The sequence below is a fragment of the Musa acuminata genome, unplaced genomic scaffold (assembly GCF_036884655.1).
Source record: "Musa acuminata AAA Group cultivar baxijiao unplaced genomic scaffold, Cavendish_Baxijiao_AAA HiC_scaffold_1137, whole genome shotgun sequence".
Lineage (NCBI taxonomy): Eukaryota > Viridiplantae > Streptophyta > Magnoliopsida > Zingiberales > Musaceae > Musa > Musa acuminata.
The window spans coordinates 1,767,497-1,783,992 of NW_027021349.1; the positions used below are offsets into that span (position 1 = coordinate 1,767,497).

Sequence of the window (16,496 nt, forward strand, 5' to 3'; positions counted from 1 at the left end):
ATATGCCATATTGATAGAAACTCTTGGATTCAAAAATCCAAGCAACATGTCATCATAAACTTATGCATAACATGTTATGTCATCAACATACTTCTCCCCCTTTGTCATCAACAAAAAGGAGAGGTACCACAATCAAGTATTTGTGATATAAGTTTAACTCATTGTATGAAAAACATAATATCAAGTTTTATCATCATACAGTTTGAAGCCAGAAAATTTAGCAAATGTTACATCATGCTTAGAACATTCAAGCTATCAAGTTTTAGATATGCAAGTTTTACGGCATACAAGATAGCACATGCAAGCTAGCAATGTTACAACATTTTAGAACTTGCAAGCTAGCAGTTTAGAGATGTTCAAGAAGGCAACTCTTGCTTCTTGAAATATGCAAGTTGCAAGCTAGCAAATTTTTGCTTCCTTTGCAGTGTTAGCTTTTGATATCGTAACGCAACCATTTCAAGTGTTTATCAATTGTAGCATTTCATCATATGGTATGATATCGATATGTAAAGCTGTGAAGCAAGATTTTGATATCATTTCATGATGTACACATTTCGAATATTTTAGCAAGTGTAGCATTGCATCACATGGTAAGATATCAGTTCGTACGATGCAAATTTTTGTTTGATATCTTGATACAGGGCATATGGCAATCATATATTTCTTGGTGATGCAAGTATGGCCTAATCATAGCATCAGTGATAGCAACCATATCAACATCATTAATAGCAACCATATCATTATCAGTGATAGCAGGTATGGCCTAATCATAACATCAGTAATAGCAACCATATCAATTCATATTTTTCTCCCCCTTTGTCATCAACAACAAGGAGAACGATATAAGCAAATTTTAAATATAAGTGCGATGCCATAAGTTGGTTCATGTCATTTTCCAACAGTGAGTGATGATACCAGTAATGCAAACATCTCGAGGAAAACATGACATGGAGATAGCTTTTATTGCTTCTTCCTTTTTATTTGTTATCTTTTTACATGAAGGAGGAAAGCCATATGTGAAGTTCAAATCGATAAGATATTAAAGCACACTTCATTTTTGCAAGGATTAAGATATGTAAGTGAGTCAAATCCTTGTATATAAAAATATCATCCTTTTATAAGAGGGAATCATCAAATATGTTTCTCGAAAAATATTTTTCACATGATAAGTGCATTTGCTAGATGATTCCATATGTCAAAAATCAATGATGTGAATTAAACTAGATATGACATATGCTTGTTAAGTTCGGAAGAGGATAATGTATCAAGAAAATTCGAAAATAAAATTTGACACTTTCATACATTCGGACAGGGTTTTACTAGAGATATTCAATTACAATCATGAAGGTAAAACATGCTTATTATCATGGAAATTTTTGTATTCAAGCACATAATTTTCAACATGTAATCATGGCAAGTAATTGTGTAAAATCATTATGGCAATCAAGTGATTTGATCATTTAATCAAAAAAGTCCGAAAAATAATTTTAACACGTTTAATCATTCGGACATATTTTTGCCATAGTTTTTCAAATATAATCATGAAGATAAGGCATGCTCATCATCATGGTAGTATGATAGCAAGTTTACCATATACAAGCTAGTAAAAAAATTTTACATTTTAAGGCCCGCAAGCTAGCAATTTTGAGATGTTCAAGAAAGCGACTCTTGCTTCTTGAAATATAAGTTTTGCTAGATGTGCAAGTTAACTTTTTGCTTCTTGAGATAGGCAAGATAGCATTTCTTGGTGATGTTCAATATAGCTAAGTTCTACATCATGCAAGCTAGTGAATTATATAACATTTTAGAACATGCATAATCACCAAAGCATCATAAATTTTAATGATGTGCAAAATTACAAATTTTGCATGATTGCATTTGTGTGTCTTGAGATTTGCAAGATAGCACTTCTTGGTGATGTTCAAGATAGCAATTTCTTCTCTTTTGAGAAGTGCAATTTTTGCTTTCTTCTTGAATTGTGCAAGCTAGCTATCTCCTCTTTTGTCATTGTCAAAAAGAAGGGAAAAACCCTTTACATCAATTTTTAAATCATGACAAAGGTTAGTATCAATCTCATTTGTGCATCATTATATTTTTAAATTAAAACATGCACATTTTCAAAACATATAAACTCATTATTATATGCATGATTCCAAATTATAAATATTTCAAATCATCATGGTATTAATTTGTCACATTGCATCCTACCATGCATGATCGAAACTTCTCATTTGCATACATCAAAATAAATTCATGAATATCTCATGCATTCATATCATCACTTGAGGAATATTGAAAAGAAATAATTGGGTGATGAGATAAATATTTCAAGAATACAAAGAATTGTATAAAAATCATATCATGAATACAAGGAATACAAGTCACAATCATTCAAGAGAAAAATCATTATTCATTTTCAATTCATTCAATTTGATAAATCAAGATCATGATTTTGATAAAACTCATTTCAAATTTAAATCATCAAAATCATTTTTATAGCTCACAAAATTTATAACATAAATAGATTCATGATTTCATTGATAATATATTTTCCCCCTTTTTAAGTGTTTCATTTTAAGTGGTCGATTTCATGTTAGCATCCCTTTTCATTTATGAAAACATGCATCAATTTTTTAAAGCCACTATTATTATCATGAAAATCGATAATCAAGAATCATCATAATTTCAAAAAAATATATACTCATTAATCATAACTTCAAATTGAACATGATTTCATATACTCAAAATCGAGAAATAACAATGGAAATCAACATGATACACATTATTACTTCTCAACCACATATAGCATGATTCCATACCGTATTTTTAATCAAAATCATTTTGTTTATCATAAACATGCAATTTTCATGATTATTTTCAAAATTACTAGAATGATAAGCATGATTCCTAATTGTTTGTATTTTCATTATAAAATTATTAAACATGCAATTTTCAAGAAAATTAAATAAAAAAGAAAAATGCTTTATGAAAAGCATCATGTAATTTCAAAGTAAATTAAAGGCATTTTGATTACCTCGGCGTCGAAAGGCGTAAAGGCGTAGTTTGCCACCTCGCCTTTGTTGATTTTCTCCTTGTCTTCGGAGGAGCTTGATTCATCCCAATTTTTGTTCTTCTTCTTGTGTTCAAAGCAAGTAGTTCCCTTCTTTTTACTTTTTAATTTGTGTTTCATTTGTTGTTTAAGTTCACCATCACTTGAGCTTATGTTCGAGTGGTCTTCAAATGTTCTATGTCCCAAATCCTTCCTGTTCTTTGGAAGGTGGTTCTCAAGTTGTTCACGTGCATTGCACGTCATTTCATATGTGATCAATGAACCAATTAGTTCTTCAAGTGGAAATTGGTTCAAGTTTTTTGATTCTTGAATAGCAGTTACTTTTGAATCCCAAGTTTTAGAAAGTGAGCGCAAAACTTTGTTAACGAGTTCAAAGTCCGAAAAGCTTTTACCAAGTGATTTTAAACCATTGACGACATCCGTAAAACGGGTGTACATGTCAACAACGGTTTCGCTTGGTTTCATATGAAAAAGCTCGAAATCATGCAGTAAAATATTAACTTTCGAGTCTTTGACTCTACTAGTTCCCTCGTGCGTGATTTCAAGAGTGCGCCAAATATCGAAAGCCGTTTCGCACAAAGAAACCCGATTGAACTCATTTTTGTCCAAAGCGCAAAATAAGGCATTCATAGCCTTTGCGTTTAAAGAAAAATACTTCTTCTCTAAATCCGACCATTCGTTCATCGGTTTAGAGGGAAGTTGAAAACCGTTTTCAACGATATTCCATAAATCCAGATTTAGAGAAATTAAGAAAACTCTTATTCGAGTTTTCCAATAAGTGTACTCCAATTCGTTAAAGAACGGTGGATAAAAGACCGAAAAGCCCTCTTGAAGAGCCATTTCTCTCGGGTGTAAATCCGAAATGAGAAATACCCCGCTCTGATACCAATTGTTATGATCGAGAGCACTAAGAGGGGGGGGGGGGGGGGGGGGGGGGTGAATTAGTGCAGCGGAAATCTTTCAGCGATTAAAAACGAAAGCTGCGTTCGTTCGATAAGAACTGTTTCGATGCAAAAGCCGATTCTAAGATTACTTTTGATTAAGTGCAGTTTACGTCTAAACACAGTTTACGTCTAAGCACAGTTTACGCAGTTTGCGTCTAAATGCAGTTTGCGTCTAAATGCAGATTGCGTCTAAGCGCAGTTTGCGTCTAAGCTCAGATTGCGTCTGAGCGCAGTTTGCGTCTAAGCGCAGATTGCGTCTAAGCACAGTTTGCAGTTATGAATGGAGTCAAAACGTAAACGTAAACTGCAAAGAAACTCGTTCGTAAAAGCGCAGAAGACAGTTTGCAGTTATAAATAGAATCAAAACGTAAATGTAAACTGCAATGTAAAGATCGTACGAAAACACCGATTTACGTCTGAATGCAGATTCGGAAAGATCAAAACTTAGAAACTTGTTCGTAAAAGCGCAGAGAGCAGTAGCTATGTAGGAGGTTTGCAGTAATGATAAAGTGCTCAAAATAAACGCAAACCAGAGATTTAGAGTGGTTCGGTCAGTCTTGACCTACTCCACTTTTGGCTTCCTCCACCAACGAGGTTACCGACGTCAACTAGAGACCTTCCTTCAATAGGCGAAGGCCAACTGCCCTTTTACAGTTTCACTCCTTTTGACGGGCTCAGGAGACAACCCTTACAGAACCTTTCTCTCCTCTCTTTACAACTCAAGACTTGAAGAACAGAAGGAGGAGAACTTTTGGACTTTACACAAATTTGAGCTCTTAGAATCACAAAAAAGATCAAGAATTCGGTGTAGGTATGTATCTTTTCAGTGCTGAATGGGTGGGGTATTTATAGGCCCCAACCCAATTCAAATTTGGAGCTCAAAACGATCAAATCCCGGAATTCCGGGATCAGGCGGTTGCACCTCCTGACTGGAGAGGTTGCACCGCCTGGCAGAGCTCGAAGACTGAGCCTCTGGGCGGTGCTACCTTTGTCAGGGGCGGTTGCACCTCTCTGCCAGAGCTCGAAGACCGAGCGCAGGCGGTGCCACCTCTCTGTCAGGGAGGTTGCACCGCCCAGTCTAGCTCGAAGACTGAGCTCAAGCGGTGCCACCTCCTGGCTGGGGCGGTTGCACCGCCCAGTCTCGCTGGGAGACTTAGCCCAGGCAGTGCCACCTCCTGGCCTAGGCGGTTGCACCTCCTGGTGCAATCAAGGTCCGAATGGTTAGCTCCATTCGGCCCAATTTCAGTCTTTCAGGGGCCCAATTGCCCCAAGATTAAGCTAATGGGATCACCTCCCATTTTCTAACTTAATCAACGTGCTAACTACGATTAGATCTAAGACAATTTCTACAGCTTTGCTTCGGTGCGTCAATCGCTTCTTCCAGCGAGTTTCCGGCGAACTTCCGTCGATCATCCGATGAACCCTCGGTGATGCTCCTGCGGACTTCCGGCAAACTCCTGGACTTTGCGACGATCCACTTGGCGAGTTCCGACGAGCTTCGCTTGGCAAGCTTCTGGACTTCTCGAATCTGTTCTCGCAGAACCTCCGACGACCGTCCGAACTTTCGTTGAACTCTCGAACTCCCAACGTGATCATGAACTTGACTCCGACGCAACTCCTGCTGCTTGTCTATCTTCCATCGTAGTTAATCCTGCACACTCAAAACAAAAACTTCGATCGAGACAATTAATCCTAAGCAATTAACCAAGTTGTCCGGCATGTCATTGGTCCCTCGACGCTTTGTCCGATTCTTCGGCGCATCGTCCTTTCCTGCAGCCTATTGCCCAATCGGCCAGTTGACTCCGCAACTCCGATATCCTTGGCACAATACCCGCTCTTCTTGGCCCGATGCCCGAGTCCACGGTCTGAAGCCTTCTGTCGATACGTCGACCGATCCACCAGCCCGACGTCCAATCTTCTGACACGTTCCTCCGGCACAATATGATGTTCCTGCTTTAATTGTCTCATCCTGATCGAAGCACCCTACGTCACTCAAAACGCAGATTAAATCATAAACATATATCAAGTAGTTTCATTATCAAAATACGAGATTCAACAGTCGTCAAAATCAAACATAATCCATGATCAAACCCTAATATTGTGGAACTTGATTAAATAGTCTAATTTTATTTATTTGAATCTTTCACTAACCCAATAGAACTTGTATCAATCATTGACTTATTAATTTAATAAACTCGGATCATCCAACTAAAATGCTTAAGCCCAAGCAAACGTAGGAACCTCATCTGGTCCCTAGAAATGGATTATTATAATCTCCCTCGTTTAAGCTTAATATTATTATCAAAATTTAAATCATCAAAAATTTATCAAGATTTAAACATAGCTTATGATCAAAATGCATGGGAGACCTAAACCAGTAGTAGTGGCTCTAGTCACATAGATAGACATTTATCACTTGGGACTCTCAATTTACTCAATGCTATGTTAGTTTCAATGGGTTATAGCCTATTGATTTTGGATATATATATATATATATATATATATATATATATATATATATATAGAGAGAGAGAGAGAGAGAGAGAGAGAGAGAGAGATTCATTTTGTAACCTTGCAGAAGATTAAATATTTTAATAATAAAATATTTATTATTAAATATAATACACCAAGTTGGCACATTGATTGACCTTTGTGTCAAGTCATAATTGGTTTTAGATATAAAGTTGATCCAATTTGATAACTCATTAACTTTGGTAGATCTAAAACCATACAGAAAGAAATGCAGTTCTCTTTGCAATTTTCTCCCAAACATAATTGATTTTTTCTCGAGAAATATATATATATATATAATTAATTAGTCAATTATCTCACAAAATTAAATTGATCATATCCAATCAAATCGAGATCTTTGATTCTGAGTATGTTTATCTTGTCCGAGACGGCCGGCGTTTGATCCAGTAAAAGTATTCTTGGTCGGCCTCTTCGTGGCTGTACTCGCTTTGTACAGACGCGGTAAAGCAACGACGACACTTGTCTTGTCGACCGGCGTTGTGGCCAGCCAGACTTGGTCTTTGATGTTCTATAACACCTGCGTCCGACGTTACTTCCATGTAATCTTCTCCTAGCTTTGTTCTCTGCGTCGAAGCCTCTTTGTTTGCCTCCCATCTCCCTCGGACATCCCAATGAACGAGGAAGAGGGCAGAGATCATACAACCCGCAGCCGTCTGAGAAACCTCACAGCCGTGATGGTAGTTCATCCTATCAACTTTCTCCTCTCTTCGCCATTGATGTCGATGAAAGGTCTTCTTCCACTGTTGGTATGCCTTGTTTGCGTTCGACATGGTTCCTGCAGCACACACCCGCAAGATGGTATTAGTTTTCTGCTGTGCATATTAAGCATTGTTAGCTACTTAATCATGCTTGTCATGTTGATTTTGATGGTAAGAATGAATCTGTGTTAGTGTGGACTAACTATGATTACCGAACACGGACAGTTTCGGCTCTCAAGTCTTTATCTACTCAATGGAAGAACACACCTCCAAGCTGGAGCCATTCGGATGATCCTTGTGGTGACAACTGGGAAGGAATCACCTGCAAGGATTCAAGGGTGAAGAAGCTGTGAGTGCTTTTATCGCACAGTTCATGTGTGTCCTGAGCTACATAGTCTCTAATGGCCTTGCCATCGAATGTTTTCAGGAAGCTATTCAACATGGGAATTGAGGGCACATTGCACAGTGACATACAGAGCCTTTCTGAATTGGAACACTTGTGAGTGTCATTCTTTAGATCTCATAAATCACTCATGGAATTCATTATGTTTAGTCTCATGAAGCATTATAATGAGATGTACGAGTGCAGGGATCTCTCCTACAACCGAAATCTGGGTGGTCCGCTCCCACCAAGCATTGGCAACTTAAAGCAGCTTGTGGTTCTGTAAGTCCAGTAGGATAATTGACCTCTGCTGAGCTCACTGATATCGATCCTAATGTGCAGTGATCTGCAATATTCCTTAGGAGATTGATCGGTTGCAATTTCGGAGATCGTATCCCAATCGAAGTAGGCAACCTACTTAATCTCCATGTCTTGTAAGGATCACTCTTTGTGTACTCACTTGTCATGCAGATATAATTGAGTTACAGAATTATAAAGGACAGGGATTCGATGTTCCAGGTCTCTGAACTCGAACCGGCTCACCGGTGAGATACCTGCTTCGCTCGGTAGGCTCTCCAATCTCACCTGGCTGGACCTTGCAGGTAATCAGCTCACCGGACATCTCCCTACTACTTCGTCGGATGAAGCTTCAGGATTAGACCAGCTTGTGAACACTCTGCACCTGTAAGTAAGCCTCTGTGGTTCTTCAATTTTCCATGTAGATCGAGCATATCACTGTTTGATTGGTCTACTATCTGCTCAACAGGCATTTGAATCAGAACCAGCTATCAGGCCGAATTCCGAATAGTCTTTTCGGCTCCAATATGAAATTTATACATATGTAAGCAGCAACATTTACCTGATTTTCTCTATGATTAATTCTTCTGACTCGATAACAATTGCTTGTGTTCAGACTTCTCGATCATAACAACTTCTCCGGGGAAATTCCAGAGTCGATAGGTCTCGTTCGATCACTCAAAATCCTGTGAGTTTTCGACCGTCAGTTACATTCTTCTTTCGGTTGATCATATCTGACAGAAACTATTTTTCAGCCGTCTAGACAATAATTACCTGAATGGATTTGTTCCTTCTAGTATCGGAAACCTTACACTCCTTGATGCCTTGTAAGTGACCGAAAAATTCAGCGGCAGTGCTAACAATTATTTCTCGGACTAGACTCAGGAATTACTTTTGTTTTCTTCAGAAATTTAGCTAACAATAAGCTAATCGGGCCGATGCCGAATCTGACCGGAATGCATGCCCTCAACTATCTGTAAGGATGTCTGACTACTTATTTCGATCATGCAAGTATTTCCATGCTTTGCCTTTTCGTAAAAACTCGAAATTGCCGTGATCAGGGATTTAAGCAACAACACGTTTGATCCTTCAGAACTTCCAGAATGGCTTTTGGATGTGCAAAATCTCACGACTTTGTAAGTCAACGTAGTGTTAAAATCTTAAAATGCCATGCTTGATGAGCTATGAAGTTTAAGCCAAGCATCACTTTCCGGTGGAATCAGAATCATAGAGTCTGGGAGGCTTCATGGAGAAGTGCCACCATCACTCTTCAGCTTTCCTCAGCTACAGCAACTGTAAGACCTTCGTGACAAGATAAAACATCTTATCACAAGAATCACTTTGCTGAAATCAATCTACAGGAGACTCAACGACAACGCATTCAGTGGCAACCTCGACATGGGCAGCAACATCAGTCATCAATTGGAGATGGTGGATTTCCGAAACAATGCTTTAAGCTCGGTGACACTTTCTTCCGACTACAACAACACCATAATGTGAGCCGATCTCAAGCTCAAACTCCATCTTCCTCCCCCGGGAGCTTGTGTACCTGATGGATCTCTGATGTCTGCAGACTCGTGGGGAATCCAGTTTGCAGTAATGCTCAGCTGCATGAGACAGAGTACTGCCATGAGCACCAAGACTCGGGATCTGATTCCTCCATCACCGACTGCTTGCACCCATATGAAGGGCCAATCGTTTGCAGAGCGCCCTCCTTCAGTGACATAAGTCACAATCTTGCACCGATGGCGAACAGGATCGCAAGCTTGCTTAATGGGACTCCAGTGAGCTTCTCTCTTCCGAACTACTTCTTCGATGGCAATGCGTATCTGCGAGTGCAGCTAACGATTTGCCCATCGAGTGCAAAGCACTTCACCAGGAGAGAGATCTTGCTGTGGTTTGATCTCAGCAGTGAGAACCTTGCACTCTCAGAGATGTATGGGCCTTGTTATTTCGATCCATGGCAGTACTCTTTTCGGCGCAAGGGTATCGAATTCTTGCTTTCGATAAGAACTCCTGAACTCTTTTCGACTTCGTATCGAGAACTCATCCGTTTATTTGACTCCCAGTGAATCGAGGATTGATCGTCGGAATAGTAGTCGGATGTGTTGCTGCAGTGTTGGCCATTGCAGGGCTTGGAATCTACGCTTTGTGGCAGAAAAAGCGAGCTAAAAAGGCCATCATTCTGCACAATCCTTTCGGTAAACAAGAAAGAACATTATCACTGTTCAACGGGTCTTGTGTTTTCCTGCGAGTCTCTCTGATGATTGCTGTTCTACATGTCTTAGCATCGTGGGGATCAACCGGTGGAGATGCCGGAGATGCTCCACAACTAAAGTTAGCGAGATGTTTCTCCCTGGATGAACTCAGGAAGTGCACCGATGATTTCTCCAAGGACAATGAAATCGGCTCAGGCGGCTATGGAAAGGTATCCGACGACCTATAATTGTCGCCATCTCTTGGCCGCTTGTTCATCACTTCCTGGCTCAACCGCTGCATCTCTCTTCAGGTCTACAAAGCGACGCTTCAAGATGGGACGACGGTGGCCATCAAGAGATCACAGAAAGGTTCGAAGCAAGGCGGGGTTGAGTTCAAGACGGAGATCGAGATGCTCTCCAGGGTGCACCACAAGAACCTCGTCGAGCTCATCGGCTTCTGCTTCGAGAAGGGGGAACGCATGCTGGTCTACGAGTACATCTCGAACGGGACCTTAACAGAAAACTTGTCCGGTATCATCTCCACGAACATCAGATTAAGCTCCTCCTCCTCCTCCTCTTCTTCACCTCACGCTGTTGGCCGCAGGAAGAAGACACACGCAGTTGGACTGGAAAAGGAGACTTCATATAGCTTTAGACGCAGCTAAAGGATTAGCTTACCTTCATGAGCTCGCTAAACCTCCGATAATCCACAGGGATGTGAAGTCGAGCAACATTCTTTTGGACGACGACTTGGCCGCCAAAGTCGCAGATTTCGGGCTCTCCATGTTGGTAAACGACAGCAATCTCGGCCATGTCTCCACCTCCGTCAAAGGAACCATGGTACCTTAATTCATCTCATTCTGCTGAATCGTTCGAGTTTTCTTCTCGATCACCTCTGTTCTTCAATGCCTGTTGATCTTCACAGGGTTATCTCGATCCGGAATACTTCATGACCCAACAGCTGACCGCGAAAAGTGATGTTTATAGTTTTGGTGTCGTAATGCTGGAGCTGATGACGGGTAGGCTGCCGATACAGAAAGGTAAGTACATCGTTCGCGAGGTGAAGATGGGATTGGATGAGAAGGATAAGGAGTTCTGTGGTCTGAAACACATGATTGATCCATCCATTCTTAACGATGGATGCATCGTTGGATTCGGAAAGTTTGTGGAATTGGCTCTGCGATGCGTCGAAGACGCATCCGATGACCGTCCGACGATGGACGAGATCGTGAAGGAAATTGAGATCATGCTAAAAGACGACAAGCTGAAGGAGAATTCAGCTTCGTCATCTTCTTCTTCTGCTGATACTGAGCTTCGACAAACTTACGATGAGCTGCTGCTCCTCAGCAGGGAAGTGAACAGCGACGGCGTCCGTCGTACCGATAGATATTTGTTCTCGGATTTATCGGAGACTAATGCTTGCGCCGTTTTAGATCGAGGCAATGAATGAATCAGATGCTCGAACACCTAATATGGCTGTGTATTAGATCGTTGACATCACAAATATGTGATGGGGATGACACAGTGTATTAGATCGTTGACATCACAAATTGTACTAAATTGGTCCCAAAACAAGTCTTAATCATGTTAACCTCAAATCATCATGGCTGTCCTTAGGGCTCGTGAGGGTGTAAAGAGAAAGGAGAACAACAAAAGGAGAAAGGATTTGTGATCCCTCATGGCTTTCCTTCTCTTTTCTTCATCATTTTGTCTTTTGAGCAACTGCTAGTGATATGAGGTGGAGGATGGCAAAGATGAGGAATACTGAAAGTGATCAATGATCTAATGAATGAATACATGAAAAGGAACATGATTTTGCAGCACTAAAGACATCTGAGTTCCAACATAATTCTATGTGCAAAGTCTGGATTGAGGTCGATATCGACGAAGAACACAAAGTAATGACAGAACAGTCACCAATTAAGAACTAAAGCTGTGTGCAAATTCTGGATCAAAATAGAGAATAGTGAAGAACATAAAAGTAGTGGCAGGAGAGTCACCAGCTAAGTAGATGCCAATGTGTTGAACCATGTCTTACATCATGAAGAAGATAACAACTAAGGCTGTGTGCAAATTGTAAATTAAGGTCGGAAATAATAAACACAAAGTAATGGCGAAAGACTAACCAATCAAGATGTCAAGGTGTCGAATTCATGTCTTGCGTTATGAAGAAAGTAGCAAACAAGTCTGTGCAAATTCTGAATTAAGGTCAGGAATAACGAAAGAACATGAACTAATGACAGGATGCTCACCGGCTATCGAGGTTTCGAATCATGTCTTACGTTATGAAGAAAACAATAACTAAGCTGTGCGCAAACTCGGGATAATGGTCAAGAACAATGAAGAACACAAAGTAATGACACAGACTCACCAATTAAGATGTAAAGGTGATAAATCATGTCCTACATTATGAAGAGAAAAAACAAGCTGCGTGTAAATTCTGGATTAAGGTTAAGAATAATGAGCATAAAGCAATGACAGGACACTAAGGTTTTGAATCAGGTCTTACATTATAAAAAATAATAACTAGGACTGTGTGCAACTTCTTGAAGAACATAAAGTAATGACAGGACACTCACCAATTAAAAAGATGTCAAGGTTTCGAATCATGTCTTTTACATTATGAAGAAAATAACAACCAAGACTGTGTGTACATTCTAGATTAAGGTCAAGAATAATGATAAATACAAAGTAATGACAGGAGACTCACTAATTAATAAGATGTGAAGGTGTTGAATCATGTATTACATTCTGAAGAAAACAACAACTAAAGCTGTGCGCAAATTCTGGATTAAGATCAAGAACAATGAAGAACATAAAGTAGTGACAGTGAGACACCGATTAAGAAGATGTTAACGTGTTGAACCGCATCTTACATTATGAAGAATATGACAACTAAGGCTATGTGCAAATTCTGGATTAAGTTCAATAATAATGAGAACATGATGTAGTGACAGGAGACTTACCAATTAAGAAGATATCAAGATGTTGAATCACGTCTTACATTATGAAGGAAAAATAAAATCAGTGAGAGTCGTAAAATAGCACTGCTGCATTTGCTTCGGATCAAGCATCTCCCTGGAGCCTCATCGCTGCTATGTAGATAGGATTTCGATTGATGTGTTATTTCCATCTACTTAAATCCTCCAGAAATTGCTCCTCCATGACCATGGATTAATCAGTAATGCCAGTTGCAGAAAATTCTGGGCAAGGGTAACTCAAAACATATTCCCATCTCAGTGTTGCTTTTTATCAGAGAAAGGTCCCCGTGGAATTTTCTGGAGTACCTTCGCATCAAAAACTGCATAGTGCTTGTTGATTTCTACCATGGCCTTCTCAGCAGCTATGTCGACATGGTCCTCATACTTCTCATAGAGAACAGGTGTAGCATACAGAACTAGGAAAACTGCAAAAGATAAGTAATGGCAACCATCATTGTGTCATACCTAAATGCCTCTGACGTATCAATAAACAGACCTCAAAAGTTTACACTCATTATTATCATGTCTTAAGACTAAAAACTTAGAACAAAGGAGAGAATCATGTAAATAATTGATATGATCAGCGTGCAAAGTTGGCCTAGCAGAAGACATTTTTCATGAAAGTTAAGCTGCCTTCCAAATTACTCATATTTCCTATTGTTCATGTCGAGTAGACATTTACTAGTTCCTAGTATGCCTTGGCAACTGGTACCAGAAGCCAGAAACCTATGAGAGAGGTGCCTAGATATTGTTACGTTTTATCTCTTTGTTCGGGAATCATCGACATTGTTCCATTTGTTTGCACTGCAATATGTCCGTGATATTTTAGCTGCACACAGTGGGAAGCATGCTTTCTCTGGAAAAAAACAAGAATACAGGGCAAACATGATGATGAGAAGAAATAAGACAAGATTTCAAACATGGGGCATCATCAGTCCAGGTTTGTCTCCATGGAGCAATAGAAATCCACATGATAGCAAACTAGAAGTTCCAAAATAACTCAAAATTTTAGCTCTAATTAATTAGACAACATATAGAATAGACTGACCAATGTAAAAAAGAGTCCAGAAACTGAACCAGCTACCGACCATTGAAAGGATCCACAAACCTCCAATTACCTGCATGACAGACTTAGCTGTGAAGATCTGGAGCAAACTACATGAAAGAAAGCTTGAAGTTATTAAAATCCTACCCTCAGAAACTTCTTCAAGTCCTTCCCAGAAGCGACACAGCGGAAGGTTGCAAAAGCTTCATTTATTTTGTATCTTACAGCATGAGCTGTGGTTAAAAACACGTCTTCTGGCAATATAACCTCTGGAAATTTTGGCGGAGACCTGCATATAAAAAATTAGGTAAGAAACATAAACAAAATTTATGTCCATAACTCTAATATGGAAGAAATTGGGACTGCCATGGAAAAGCAGAAAGAGTAGCTCGACAGAGCACTCATATTCCGCACCAAACTGACCATAAAAAAAGCAAACTCGTTCAGGTTGTTTCACCATAGTGAAAAAGGTGATTGCATGATAGATGTATAGAGAAGCAATCAAATTCCATAACTTGCATATCCATGGTTTGAACTATCCTTTTATTAGCAGAATTTAATGATGAGAACCATAACGAGATCAACTACAATGAACTCCTACAAACCGATCCACATAAGTCTCCAATGTGCACAGACCAGGCTATAGAAACTTGCATAAGCGTATAACAGAATCACTCAGCATTAATATGAAATGGTCATCATTTTTCAGCAGATATAAATGAGCAAACATATTTAAGCCTCTCTATAACATCCATGGTCCAGTAGATTGCTGCTCATCATTATTTTTCAGCAACACACGATAAAACATATTAAGCTCAGTTACATTTTCCATAGTCAACTCTTGTAAGAAAATGTTGGCTCTCACCTGTTGACAAAAGATGCTGCATTAGACCAGACAAAAAACACAGCCAGTGAGAATATAAAAGAGTGGCAGATGAAGGTCAGCAGGTGATAGCCGATCCATTCAAAAAGAAGCCATATAACAGTAACTCCAGCAAGTATGCTGCCCGATAGCTGCTTATTTCTCCATAGTATGATATCAGCAGCTGAAAGCACAAAAAACTCATTACCTACAGAATTAGGTTTTGTTGAATCATATTCAAGAACACATGCTAGAGCCCTAATAACTATTATAGAAAATAAGTATATGGTAGAGTAATAACTCAAGCAAGCAACTGAAGTATGTAATATTTCACAAAATTATTTATACAGACATTCCTTACCATAATAAATTTTATCCCCTGACCTTCTCTATCGATAGCTAATTCCTAACTTGCAAATTTCACATTTTTGTCGGTGTCTATCTTGTAACCATAAATAAAAGACTTAAGAAACTTTTAATCTAACCAAGAATATGACATTTTATAGAGCTCAATCCATTAAAAACTGATGTTTCCACATTGTCCTGGCAATGCTTGTATAAATCTTTTTACCGCCCCTCTATCTCATCCATCTACATCAAACCAATGGTCCAACATTGTTGATCTAATTGCACCTAAATCCTTACATATGACATGGCTACTATATTCCACATAGGGAATTGACGTTTTCATGAATCAATAGCAAATGACAGAAAACATAAGATCTGAAAAATAACAAGGCATTGTGAATAAAAGCTCATACATTTTCCTCCTCCAAGAACAGCATGCACCGATGCCTTCCTCCCAAACAAATGTTTCTTCCTCCAACCATGAGATGAAGGCTTGTCGTTTTCTGAATCCGAGGAGGAGGACGACGACCCCTTATACTCATGGATCTTCTCGTCAATCCACTCCGTCATCGAAGCGTGCTCACCGATTTCCGACATCATCGTGAACGATTCTACCAATAAAATGCCGATTGAGTCGATCAAATACCTAACCGATTTGCTCCGACAAATACGAGTGACATTAATCAAGAAAACCGATCCATCTATGCACAATCAGATCATAACTTGCAGAAATCTTACGCATTCGATTCAAATCGAAGAAGAAGAAGAAAAATTCATCTCGAATCGTGTAATCGCAAAAGATTTCGGGAGCAAATGCAGAGAATTCGATCGTGAGACACCGAGATCGGAAGAAGAATTACATTATGGTTCGCAGTCCTCGGCAAAGGCTTCTCCCTTTCCTTTCTCTGTTCCGAACTCTGTCTCTCTGTCTCTCTCTCTCACTCTCTCTCCTCTCGCTCGCTCGCCCGCTTGCTCAAACTGTAACGGAAACCGGCAAACTAGGAGGCCTTAAAAGCGGGAGTTTTGGGTGGTCTGCCGCGAGAATCGGGCGGCTGTGAACCCAACGTGGGACGATCAGACGGCTACCGTGGCTCCGGCGTCAGGGAGGATCGGAACGGAGGACATGACGCCGTTGCGTG

General features: G+C 39.7%; 2 protein-coding genes across 2 annotated transcripts; one reads left to right on the forward strand and one right to left on the reverse strand.

Moving 5' to 3' along the window:
- The first annotated feature begins 7,220 nt into the window (after positions 1 to 7,220).
- Positions 7,221 to 11,698, forward strand: LOC103999755 (leucine-rich repeat receptor protein kinase HPCA1-like). The gene is made up of 19 exons (XM_065178779.1): positions 7,221 to 7,292; positions 7,382 to 7,593; positions 7,672 to 7,743; positions 7,834 to 7,908; positions 7,989 to 8,060; positions 8,146 to 8,310; positions 8,393 to 8,467; positions 8,540 to 8,611; positions 8,679 to 8,750; positions 8,831 to 8,899; positions 8,985 to 9,059; positions 9,147 to 9,218; positions 9,285 to 9,419; positions 9,497 to 9,909; positions 9,993 to 10,124; positions 10,212 to 10,351; positions 10,433 to 10,652; positions 10,726 to 10,961; positions 11,047 to 11,698. Exons 1-19 carry the CDS (start codon positions 7,221 to 7,223, stop codon positions 11,569 to 11,571), a joined length of 2,904 nt encoding a protein of 967 aa, XP_065034851.1. The 3' UTR covers positions 11,572 to 11,698.
- A 1,340-nt stretch (positions 11,699 to 13,038) lies between these two features.
- On the reverse strand, positions 13,039 to 16,359 carry LOC103999721 (reticulon-like protein B2). The gene is made up of 6 exons (XM_009421548.3): positions 16,218 to 16,359; positions 15,771 to 15,968; positions 15,013 to 15,193; positions 14,295 to 14,436; positions 14,151 to 14,220; positions 13,039 to 13,527 (listed from the first exon to the last, which is right to left on the reverse strand). Exons 2-6 carry the CDS (start codon positions 15,955 to 15,957, stop codon positions 13,358 to 13,360), a joined length of 750 nt encoding a protein of 249 aa, XP_009419823.1. The 5' UTR covers positions 15,958 to 15,968; positions 16,218 to 16,359; the 3' UTR covers positions 13,039 to 13,357.
- Positions 16,360 to 16,496: the final 137 nt, after the last annotated feature.

Bases quoted from the DNA above. Each gene is read 5' to 3' on its own strand.
- LOC103999755 (XM_065178779.1), top strand. From the start codon at position 7,221: ATGGTAGTTCATCCTATCAACTTTCTCCTCTCTTCGCCATTGATGTCG. The intron at 8,061-8,145 runs GTAAGGATCACT...TCGATGTTCCAG, and splicing joins CTACTTAATCTCCATGTCTT to GTCTCTGAACTCGAACCGGC. The intron at 9,910-9,992 runs GTATCGAATTCT...TTTGACTCCCAG, and splicing joins GTACTCTTTTCGGCGCAAGG to TGAATCGAGGATTGATCGTC.
- LOC103999721 (XM_009421548.3), bottom strand. From the start codon at position 15,957: ATGATGTCGGAAATCGGTGAGCACGCTTCGATGACGGAGTGGATTGAC. The intron at 14,221-14,294 runs GTAGGATTTTAA...TCTGTCATGCAG, and splicing joins ACTTGAAGAAGTTTCTGAGG to GTAATTGGAGGTTTGTGGAT. The intron at 13,528-14,150 runs GTCAGTCTATTC...TATCTTTTGCAG, and splicing joins CTGGACTCTTTTTTACATTG to TTTTCCTAGTTCTGTATGCT.